Source organism: Thermobia domestica, chromosome 2, assembly GCF_964235325.1.
Source record: "Thermobia domestica chromosome 2, izTheDome1.hap1.1, whole genome shotgun sequence".
Lineage (NCBI taxonomy): Eukaryota > Metazoa > Arthropoda > Insecta > Zygentoma > Lepismatidae > Thermobia > Thermobia domestica.
The window spans coordinates 47804957-47817918 of record NC_137455.1 but is presented as its reverse complement, the minus strand read 5'-3'; the positions used below and the strand labels follow the sequence as shown (position 1 = coordinate 47817918).

The 12962-nt window shown below is 36.4% G+C and overlaps 1 protein-coding gene across 1 annotated transcript in view; it reads right to left on the bottom strand.

Annotated features, from left to right (window-relative positions):
• Positions 1 to 12962, bottom strand: part of LOC145671728 (RNA polymerase II-associated factor 1 homolog) — a 72966-nt gene that overhangs the window by 36454 nt on the left and 23550 nt on the right. Inside the window, exons 3-4 of the mRNA XM_081740934.1 lie at positions 8466 to 8657; positions 7122 to 7260 (exon numbers count right to left, since the gene is read on the bottom strand). Coding sequence (XP_081597060.1) covers positions 7122 to 7260; positions 8466 to 8657 — 331 coding nt within the window. The remainder of the gene's footprint in view (positions 1 to 7121; positions 7261 to 8465; positions 8658 to 12962) is intronic.

Genomic DNA, 12962 nt, shown 5'->3' with positions numbered 1-12962 from the left:
TGGCCCATTAATGTACATCGGCGCAAATCTGTCTTCAACATTGGGGGGGACAGATAAGTACGTTCCCATATTATATATATATATATATATATATATATATATATATATATATATATATATATATATAAGCGATGTTCAAAATATGTATGAAGTTGAAAATCAATGCTGTGAAGAATCAGGAGACAGAATTGTCTTCAGTGGCGTATTTAGGAGGCTATCGGGCTCAAGCTTCCCCTGAAATAAATTTGTTAGTTTTTCGCATTCCACGTACAACAATAATCCTTCTAACCATTTCTGTTTCTTTCTCTTGACGTTACTTTCTTTCATTTCGTCTATCATATTTTACCGACCATTGTTAGTTCTGATTCAAGTCGGCCGTCATCAGTAACACCAAAACTAAGAGGAGTTGATAAGCGAAACTGGTGTTCCACACCAACTTGCGCGGATATCAACATGACAGGACTTTAGTTATTATAACAAAGGAAAAATTATATCGTTTAGTTATTTTTAAAAGAAGGAAATGTTTAAATTTAAAAAAAAATCAAAACGGGGGAATAATTAGCCCGGGAAATTAGGAAGGCCAAGAGGATGCTTCCTTTTTCTTGTATGAATAGAATAAAGGGTTAGATTCACTCCTAAATTTTTTGTATCATATCACATAGGATTTATCGGTCTGCAATTCTTGCCATTATAACCTCAATTTATGCATAAAGTAAAATATATTTAATTCTAAAACTCAGATAGGCAATCGCCCACTTCCTTCCTTGTGTTGGTCATAGCCCCTCGAAACAAAATCCTAAATACGCCATTGGTTGTCTTCAACATTGGGAGGTGGGCACATTTGAGGCTTATTCTAGAGAAGGGAGATGAAACTCATATTACGGTAGATGAATCTGATCAACTGTTGTAGAGTATATTATATATTAGGCGATGTAGATGAAGTAGTAGTACATATCAGTATTACAAATCACTGCCGTAAACACATTCTGAATACATGCATATTTATAATTGGTATGTTTCTAATTAGACATCCACAAAGATCTACGTTAAAATTGTTTTATAATAATATAAATAATGACTTACCCAAAACTATGAAGAAAAAATATCAATTATGTATGACGCAACAATACTCTTTGAGCAAAATGATGATAATCTCAATCAAGGACGCCGATTTCTCTGTAATTTGGGGGGGGGGCATTCATAAAAATGCATAAAACAATACATATAACAAGAGAAAATACATATTAAAATGCATATTCATAATAATACAGGGAATCCACGTGAGCTTTTGGGGGGGCCTCCGACTTCCCAGGATCGGCCCCCTTGATCTCAATAACATTAAAGGAATCGTTACAGGAATCTAACGCATGTCATTAAGATTCTGGAGAAAAATATTCCAGTAATTGAATTCTTTTCTTGCTTACGAAGCATCCTCTCTCAAAAGAAAAATTGGGACACGCGGAAATACGTAGCAACAAACCATGGTTCGAACGAGCAGAAAAGAGAAAACAAGCAAAATTACGTTAGCTACAAAATCCAAATGAAATAACCACACAAAATTTCGTAGACATCAGGCGGGAAACTTCCAAAACTTTTAGAACAAAGAAACGCAATTTTTTGAAAGCTAAAATTTAGAAACTTGAAGATAATATTAAAAATAAAAACATTCTGGACATGTATAAAGGGATCAACGAATTTAAGAAAGGCTATCAACCTCGTGCTTATATTAAAGAAATCTGATGGAACAGTTCTCACTGATACAGATAGCATTTTAAAAAGATAAAAAGATTTCTTTAACGATTTACTTAACACGCAGCAAAAACTAATGTGCGTGGAGAAAGGAAGATACATACCGCAGAAACGTATATTCCAGAACCCAACCGAATAGAAGTAGAAATCGCTATAAAGAAATTAAAGAAACACAAATATCCGGGTGTAAACGAAATTCCGGCTGAGTTAATTTTAGCTGGAGGCGAAAAATTGTGGAAAAAGATACACAAACTTATTCTCCTTATCTAATACAAGGAAGAATTGCCACAAGAGTGGAAAGAATCAATCACTGTTCCAATCCACAAGAAAGGTGACAAAACTGACTAATAATTATCGAGGCATCTCTCTTCTGTCAACATCCTATAAAATACTTTCAAACATTCTATTAGCAAGATTGACCTTATACGCAGATGAAATGATTGGAGATTATCAGCGTGGATTTAGACAAAATCGATCAACTATCGACCAAATATTTACCATTCGCCAAATACTCGAAAAGAAGTGGGAATACAATACCCCGGTACATCAACTATTTGTTGATTTTAGAAAGGCTTACGACTCGGTTAGGAGAGAAACATTGTACAACGTTCTTACAGAATTTGTAATACCGAAAAAGCTAGGTCTAATTAGATCTATTAAGGCATATTTAAATGAATCCCAAAGTAAAGCCCGGGTAGGAAAATTTTTGGCCACGAGCTTTCACGTCGAGAATAACAAGGAGATGCGTTGTCGCCATTATTATTTAATTTTGTGCTGGAATACGCTATAAGGAAAATCAAAGATAGCAACCAGGGCCTAGAATTGAACGGTATTCACCACGTTATGGCATATGCTGATGTAAATTTAATAGGAGATGATAGTTGAACAATAGAAAGAAATGTACAGATCTTATTAAACGCTTGCAGGGGCATGGGTTTAGAAGCAAATGCAGAGAAAACTAAATACATGGAAATGCGTCGGGACCGTAATACGATAAATTATGGATGCGTTAAAATATTAAATAATACTTTTGATAAAGTGGATACTTTCAAATATCTAGGATCAATATTAACAGACGAAAATCATATTCACGAAGAAATTAAATGTCGACTAAAAGCAGGGAATTCGTGTTACTATTAGGTTCAAATCTTATGTCGTCGCAAATCCTGTCGAGGAATTTGAAGCCTAAAATATATAAAACGATAATCATACCTGTTGTTCTGTATGGTTGCGAAACATGGTCGCTTACTCTAAAGGAAGAACATAGACTGAAAGTATTTGAGAACAAGATCTTGAGACGAATATTCGGACCCAAGAGGAACGGCAATGGGGAATGGCGGAACTTTATAACGAGGAAGTACATAATTTATACGGTTTACCAAACATTGTTAGGGTCATCAAGTCTAGGAGGCTTAGGTGGGCAATTCATGTAGCCAGGATGGAAGAAAGTATTATCGCTTTCAAAGTGTTAGCGGTAAGACCATCGGAAAACGACCATTAGGAAGACCTAGGCGTAGATGCGAAGACAATATTAAGATGGATCTCGCAAAAATAGGAATACAAAGTAGAAACTGGTTCCAGTTGGCTAAGGATACAAGTCAGTGAAGAGCTTTTGTGAACGCGGCATTGAACCTCCGGGTTCCATAGGCTATAGAGTTAGCTTACGAAGCATGAGTAGATGCCTAGGCTGATACTACAAATAGATTAAATTCCCATTTACTGAAAAGATGGGTTCTACTGACATTGGATAGTCTGTATATTCTTCGTGTGCTAGGGTCTAGGGGAGAAAAGATTTCATATCAGGTTACGTTACGCACAGTCGCAAGCCTTCATTTTTATTAAAAATGAAAAAGCCAAGAGAAACAAAATTTTTTCTCACTTTTCTTTGTGGCAATCGGACACAAATCATCACACTTTTCTACAAAAAGCAGTTTTGAAATCGGATTATTGGGAGAGCCTCCAGTTCCAATGTTGGTGGGGGGGGGACATGTATCCCCATTTCCCCGGAAATTGTGCCCGTACCTACAGCTGAGACAACTTTTCAGCATGAGGAGAGGGGTATATCCTCCTCTGGCATCACAGGCGTGCGCCTTGGCACCCCCATTAGACAAACTTTTTTTTATGTAGAATTATTACAAACTGAGAAGAGATTACATGTTAATTATTTCCCGTCTGCATGTGTGCAGTGCGTCGCCGACGCAGCGTTGGATGCAATGATGTCATCTTTTCTTAGGGGAAAGGGGGGGGAGGACGACATTCCATATGGTGGTACTTTAGATCTGGGACCAACATTCCCAATGTCCTGCGCACGCTAGTGTCTGGCATTTATTGCAATTTGTGCCCAAGTAGTGGAAGTGGAATTAATACATATTGATGAGACTACTAAACGCACTACAGCACGAAGTTCAGTTTGAAATACTACAGATTACGATTCTTTTAAAAAAATGGAAAAGCCAAGAGAAATCAATTTTATCTTACATTCCTTTGTGGCAGTCGGACACAAATCATCAAGCTATCCCAAAAAGCACTTTTTAAGTCAAATTATTGGGGGGACTGTCCCCCCCAGGTGCAGCATTGGGGGGACATGTCCCCCTCGTCCCCCCGGGATTTGCGCCAGTGTTAATGTATATAGTTTCATCTCGAAATATTAAGTTTTTGTATGTATTAATGGTTCATAGAATAACAATTGTGCCACAAAATATTTGCCGTCCCATGAGTACGTTTTGGTTGTCTTCCGGTTCAGTTAAGAAAGCTACAGGAATTGCGTTTTAATTGCCACGAAAAATGGCCCAAAAATTAACCTATTGGAGCGCCATAATTCGAGTGTATTTTCATTCTTCTTACAAGGGCTCAATATGTTAGTCAGCCGCTTTTGTACAAATTGAGACAACATTTCGTACAAAAAAAGAAGTCCTTCACAACTTGTGAATCACAAGTTATTCTTTAATTGCACAAAAATCGAAAGTTCCTAAAAGTCTTTTCATCTTTCTAATACTAAGGAACATTTTGATTTGATTTTTTTTTTTTTGAGTTTAACATCCCGTTCAGCAGTGAGGCTATATGAGATGAGGACCTACTGATTAACGTGGAATACGAACCACATGAGCTCCCACCAGGAATCGAACCCGGGTTTCCCACGTCAAAGGCGCGGCAATGTTTGTAGTGTAATATACGAGTTTAGGGGTGTACATATACAATCTTGTATATACAATTAAATTTAGTGAATTCAACATAATTGTATGTTTTAGGGTTATTTTGTATAACTGGAGTGATTCTAAGTATTGTTGATTTTTGATGTACTGTACGTATTCCTAGAAAGTGAAAACTGTACATGCAACGAACATGCTTCGGGAAACTGCAAAAGTACTTTAAATGTCGCAGCATATGCTTCTAGTATTTACCATCTTTCTAAGAGTAATAAGATACATTTAATAGCATGTGTGGAATTAACAATATAAGTTGTTCATTAATCCCTGGTTTCAATGTAACTTTTGCAAAACAAGCCTCATTTTTCATTACTATTCGATTAATATTATTTTTTCTGTTTATTTGTTTTGCAAATTTGTTATTAAATAGGCCCCTAATCTGATCAGACAATTTTCCAGACAGAATTTTAAAATGTTCTTGAGCAAGGAATCAAATCTCTTCTTACACCTTCGTTGTTTAAGAGTATAAAGGGCTAGTATCTACTTGCGTTGCTTTTGCCAATTTACTTAAAAAATATAAAACACGATATACGGTATTTTAACTGGAAAAGAGAGTATCCTAATAGTTATACAACCTTTCGTCAAACAAAATGTTAGAAGAAACTAGGAAAACTAACATTGATATACAACTATTGAGATCATGTCTTGCCCCCCCCCACTTTTAACGTCCAACCGCCGCCACTGCTTATGAGCAACCACATTATCAACATTGGTTCAAGAAGAGCATTGACTAAAGAAAGGAATTATGGAAATATTGCATGGAAAGAAATTAAATAATTCTTAACATTTATATAATATTAATACTTTCGTAGCGTAAATTCCTTATATTATAAGTAATATGGGATTTCAATTCCATTGCAGTCAATAATAACACGAAAATAAATAAATATGAAAACTCATGCGAAATAAAAATTAATTCTTGAAAAAGTAAAATAGAAATTAAGAAATATGTATTGACAAAATTGTGATTCTTAAGGATATTGAATGATTGCCTTAATTAGAATTTAACATCCCTTTTTAACACTGGGACTATATGAGACATAGGACATACTGCTTGAAGTAGAATCCGAAGAACCACTTGACTTTGTATATAAGGGAAGTGCCTACTGGTGCTTGAACTCGGAACTACATGCACAGAAAACACGTGAGCCACTTGACTATAGTAGTGTTGTTTATAAGACGAGAACTACCCTTTTATAAATTCACGAAGACACGTGAAACATTACAATTCTCGTTTAGTTTTCGAGACAAGAACAGAAATTTCACGATTCTCTTGGAGAAACAAGTTCACTCTAATCCTTATATCTCAAACACTGTTTTAGTGTTACATGATCCGTAGTGCAAAAACTTCAAATTGATGAATGCAATCAGGAACATTTATCAACATAAGATAGGCAAGTCATTAGACAATATACTTTAATAAATGGATCAATGATAGAGCGCTTACCTCTGGTGCGTGGGATCCCTGGTTCGATGCCCGACCAGGTAAGTTTGTGGTGGACAACATAGTGTTCGTGGGTTTTCACGGGGGTACTCCCATTTCCTCCCACTTTTTATTCCACCAATTCTTCTATCATCATTCACTTGTTTTAATCATCGTCTCCCTTAACCTCACAGGCATTATTGTGGGATATTAAACTCACAGACTTCATTTCATTTCATTTTGTGACGAAGAAGGATTCAGATAACTTATAGATGACATTTAAGAAACCCAATCCTTTTTGTACATAAATTTTCAAAACAAGGAAAGAAAATTTTCCACGCAAGGCGAGAAAGAATTCTTCGAAAATCGAGACGAGACTTCTACAAAATTTACGAGACGTGACGAGAAAATCTAATTTCTTGTCTCCTGAGCAGCATTGCAGTTGAAAATGACGGAGCACTTCATATCAGTATAGTTATGCAATTTACGAACCCCAAGTTGCAATACTAATTTGAAGAGAATAAGATAGTACCTAAATAACCAATTGAGACTTATTTCCTTTGGAAAACCAAATTTAATACATACGGAAATAAATGAACAACCCACATAAATCAGGTTATTCTTACAAACATAAATCTCTGATTAAGACGGCTATGTCAAATTAACAACTTCTATTTTAAGGAAAATAACGTTCCTTACCAAGAAGTGAATGTTATAGTGCCTGCTGTATGATATATACCCACCTTCAAAAGAACCTTTTTAACATTATATCCTATTTCTGCTTCTGCCACGTCTGCACATTGAGACTGGTATTTTGTACGCTCTGTGGAAATGTACTGTGGGCGATGTAACCATGGATACTTTTTGTTGTGGTGACCAGATCTAGAAAAATAGAGAACAAGTAAGTAGTCGCAATATTTGTAGAATGTGATTCTCTAATACAAGAAATATTTTCATTTCTTTATATACTTGATTTATACAGTATAATGACTAAGGATCGCGTTTCTATGACATACATATTTTTATTCTGGTACCTTTCTACGTGTCTAATTAAATTTAAGCATCTTCCTGGCTCTTATGAACACAACAATACGTTTTTTTTTTCATATAAATATATATTTTAGCTTGAGGTCATATTTGGGCGCGAAGTGCTATAAAAACATATTTTAGGTCATATTTTAGATGAGTTTTGCTTATAGCTCAGAAATATATTTGCCAGTATTAGCAAAGAGACTATCTAGAACTTCTTTTCTTGTAGATACTTGACCTTGTGCTAGAATATGAAGAAATACTGTACAGTGTAAGGAATAACAATATGCCATTTCAACGGAAGCTACCTGGGTCGCCAAGACCTAAAAGGATCATGCAAGTCCAACTCCGGGAGAAAGTGCTTCTCTTTGTGTTTTTTTCGACATGTTCGGAATCGCAAATCACGAATTTGTCTAGTGGCCACACTCTGATTAAGGAGGACTACATAGTTGTGTTACAACAGTTACGCAATTCTCTTCATCCTGAACAGCCAGACAAATTAGCAGTTGGACAGTGGCGCTTGCACCAAGACAATGTTCCGTGCCATACTTCAGAAATAGTGTCCGACTTTTTGATCGAAAATAACATTCCCGCCGTACATCGTCATTGGATTTAAGTCCGTGTGAGTTTTTCCTGTTCCCTATACTGAAATCCGCCACAAAGGGAAATCGATTTGACATAACCCACGGCATCAAGAGTAACAAACGAGGGAATCCCGGCAAATTCCACAACAGGTGTTCTAGGACTGCGTTAAGCGAGGCGACAACGATCAGTTATATGACATCTTGTCCAGATGAGACAGCCTCAACTCGTAATTAACTCTTCTGCCTCTTTAGATTCTTGATCGCCGACTGCACATTGCACAGAATTGGCAAATACTGACGAGAAATGTCTAATTACTCGATAATGAAGTATAACTAGTAAGTAGAAACTCTTTTATTAAAAAAGGGACTTCTCGTATGTCAAATTTGATTATTTTTCTCTTTGTTAGTTACGTGATTTTGTAAACAAAGATAAAAAGCGATTAGACGAAATAAAAAGAGCAATACAATATTTACCTTTTAACACGGTCTATGGTATTAGTTTCATCCTCCAAAAGTTTTTCATCTATTGGATGGTAAGAAGTTGGCATTGGCTGCTTTACATATGCATCTTCATGGATTAAATCAACTTCAATTCCTAAGTCCGGCTCGGTATGCATTTCATACTTATAGTTCCTTTCCAAATATGTTTGTTTGTATATTATATACCTATAAATGAAAGACAATGTAAAATAATTTGAAAATAAGTTATAAATACAATTTATATATATGGCATGCACTACGTAAAATACATATAACTCACAACAAATACAAAACACAAAACTACATCAATAAAAAATGAAACATAAGCGCCATAAAATGTGCATACAAATTGCAAACAAGAAAAGGATACAAATTAATAATAGAACGTACAACGTCCTTCCGACAGGACGTAACGTCCTAAAAGTCCTACCATGTTTATCTATAAATTAGAGTACCGGTACTTTGTATATTTCAGCAGGATAGAAAGTTCTCCTGGTGGAAAGAGCATGAACTCTAGTGTTGCAGCAGAAAAAAATCATGTTGGTACGACTGGCAGGACGGCGGCTCTGTACAAAAATCCTTCCGAAAGAGCCTTCCAGAAGGACGTTGGCTTATACGTTCTATCATTAAATAATCAAAGAGACCATCAAGTCCTTCCGTCCTCTCAATTCACTATTTGACGCATTCAATTCACAAAGGAATCAAGTGAATTGGTCATTTGAATATATTTCACCTTTAAGGCATCTTTCGGAAGCTCCTTTCAGAACTTAAAAGATTTATGCCCAGATATTGTTAATAACTCTAATAACAATGTTAACTATTCCATGTATTTTAGCATACTATATACACTTCGTCTCTTTTTCCTACAACTTCGGTAATTTGACTTAATTTCCTTGTGCTCTGAACGCCTCATTTCTTTCTTACGCGACATCAGCATCTATTTGCCTCGTAAAATCTTTGGCAATTAAAGTGTATTATAACGGACGTCGTCCCTCCTTCCTACTAAGACATTGATATAAAACAACTTCCCATCATTCAGTTTTCTCTACCACGTTAATACAACCTTTAAACCTGAAAGTTCCCCTAATATAGAGCGAAAATTTTGTTTTAACTCAACTGACAAGATATACAAATATATGGTCATAATTGAAGGAAATTAAAATTGAGGTGTTTAGCCCAAAACCGGATAAGTTCACTTTGGGAAAATTGAGAAAAATTAATTAAATGACCTATCACTTAAAATGATGCAATGTTCACCTACCTATGGAAGGATCTCACCTATGAGACCCATCTGAAGGAGAAACGTGTAGCTGCCAAGAGCCCATAGCAGTGTTTGGACTTGTAACGCCCCTATATAATCTAACTAGTATTGTAATACTAGTGTAACTTATAAGAATACTTCTTGTAACCAGATTGTAGTTGGCAACCCTGTAGAAATATCATGTTCGCGGGCGCGCGCAAAGGATTCAGGGTACTCTGCAAGAAGATGGAAACGTAATGGGTGTTAGTATTTTCACCTGTCAACCCATTTTCGATATATCTTGGTTAATAGGGCTCATCTGAGTCTCTAGCGTTGGTTTAACTCACATGGAAGTGTGTAGAACATTTCATTCTAGTTAGTCCATGCAATCAGCATAATTTGAGGCAATATTCAGATGGTGTTGGGAAACTGGCCTTCGCTTCAGTTCACCACGTGAGTTGGCATTGTGTGAAAATTTCTCACGTTGCTTACAGTGTCTTCATAGAAGCATCTTTTGCAGTTGGTGTACTATTTGTGATCGAATTTGTCATGATGTCAATAGTCGTACACAAGTTTATTTTCCAGCATAATTAAGCAACAACATGTACAGCTAAGCTCTTATTAGTGGGGCCCCCAACCCATCCACGTTGTCAATGAAGTAACGCAATGGTTCAGTATCCTATCTACATGCAGTATTAGCCTGCTTTAATTCTACTCTTCACTATGGAAGTCCAAGGACCTTATTGTCAACCCATCAGGGACAGACTAACTTTTGTGAGTGTGTTTCAGGAAGCAGTCAACGCAACATGCCGAGTGATCCGTCAGTATTGATATGTTCTTATCGTGTTATTATGAAAACCATGAATTCATCACCCAGCTGTTTAAGCTCATGTAACCTTATAATCAATCTGAGCAATTGCATTCATTCACTACGTGTAAAAGTGAAGATGAAGTGCAACGTCATTCAAGTGAGGTAGGACCTTGTGCTTTGGATTTATATATTTCCATGCCATGAAGTTTACTTGTACACGTCTTCTCTGGCTTTTCTTCAGTATGTTGGTTAAAGTGGCCAGTCTTAATTTTGTTGTGATGACCCAATGTTTGTGCTTTTCATATAACTTACTCAGGCGTATCATCTTAAATCAGTGTGTAACCTTATAATCAATCTGAGCAATTGCATTCATTCACTACGTGTAAAAGTGAAGATGAAGTGCTACGTCATTCAAGTGAGGTAGGACCTTGTGCTTTGGATTTATATATTTCCATGCCATGAAGTTTACTTGTACACGTCTTCTCTGGCTTTTCTTCAGTATGTTGGTTAAAGTGGCCAGTCTTAATTTTGTTGTCATGACCCAATGTTTGTGCTTTCCATATAACTTACTCAGGCGTATCATCTTAAATCAGTGTACAGTCACCATATCATCGGGACTGCCCAGTACCATCCAGGAAGTGGATGTACCACCGGCTCCTCCCTGCCCGGAAGGTCATTTGCAATGAGGACGTTTCCTTACAATCAAGCTCCAGCCTTGAATAGTCAAGAGGATCAACTTAGTGATAGTGAATTATCTATTTGCCCAAAATCTATATATATATTATGTGTGTGAGTGTTGCAGCAATTCGTGTGCCTAGTGTAATCAGTATCCTCTCTTAAAGTGTTGCTTATTAATGTAGATAGTGCAGCTAAAAAAATGATAGCTGGATAGATTTATCCAATGCCCGCAATTGGGGTAAGTATCCTCATGAGATAAGCGCCTGCCTTCGTAGCTGGCCAGTAATTCTGCTTCGCACAGAATTTATTATCATTTACAGTGATTTATTGTCACAATTGTGTACGCATTGCACCCTTGTTGTGGATTTGCAAGTACATTATTAAAATGTTGGTTTGCGGGTAACTATTTGCAATTATCAGAAGTTTTAATCGTATTATAAGCATTTCATGAGTAAGATGAAGCGCATGATTAATAACTGTCTTTTGAGATCATTATTGTTAAGCCACGAGCACGTCTCCACCATTTAAAGTTTGCTTGGCCACTTAGCACAAGTTGGTTAAGAGTGTTGCCCTCTTTGGTTATCATGGTTGTGTTACAGCTGGTTTAACTCTCTGTAGGTTCATATTGCTCCCTCTCTAGTTCTTTTTTCTTAATCTCTGCCTGAAGGTATTCTCGCCGCAGTTGTGTTCCACGGTAGATTGATTACATGGGTCTATATTATGGTATGTCACAATGTTACTTATCATGGCTCGTCACAATGTCTCTATAGCCATGTTTGTCAAACTTGTCCATCTCCTGTCCACCTTAGAGAATCCTACCCAGCTAGGATCGTTTGTCGTTTTTGGCAACGTTTACTGCGAGTAGCATTAATATAACATGATGTTTCTCTTAAAAAGGGTTCATTCATCTTTTAGTAATAAGTCAGTGGCGTATGATGTTCGTTTATACTAATGCCTTATCCAATTCTATGTCCACCCGACTAGTCGTGGTTCTTAAAATTAAATTGCTCGAGCTATTTTGTTTTAAGTATGTACTAAAGCCATGGTGAACTTATCAATATAATGTTTTTTTTTTTATGGAGAGTGTATCCTTTGTGTATTTGTTTACCCTTGTGGTATGTTTATTTGTTTTATTTTTATTTCACGCAGTATAAGTCTGTTGCATGACTGTGCTAATTCAAAGTTCACAGAAATTTTATGTTAATTGATTATAGTCTCAATGTCAGAAAACCACATTATTCCATTTACACGTGTATAATAAGTATTGAATAATTTTGCCTGTGAAAATATACTCAGTCAAATAAATATTACAACCCATATAATCCCAATTTTTATATTTAGAGAAACCAAACCTCACAGGTGTATCTTTAGTGGTTGAGTTTTCCTTGGTTTATTATTAGGTAAGGAAATCACGGCACAAGGAAAGGGCTGTTCTCTGTGCACTCGTAGAGTGTACAGGTGGCAGTCTCGCACAGGTTGGATTCGTTTACATCTATTAACTCGGTGTTCCGGCACTGAGCGTCAAACCTAGCCGTAGCCTTCCAGGGATTAGGGCCCTCTGGGGCGCTACAGACTATGAAGCAGCTTAGTTGGACTTATTTGGTTTTTGCACCTAAGTTCTCAATTGAAATATTAAAAGTATGAAAATTAAGAAAAAATTGTTAACATTAGTCTTAGTATTAGTAGGGCTGTTCCGATAATCGAGTAATCGATAACAATTCGATAAAATTTCAAAACCGTTTCGTCGATAAAGAATTTTAAT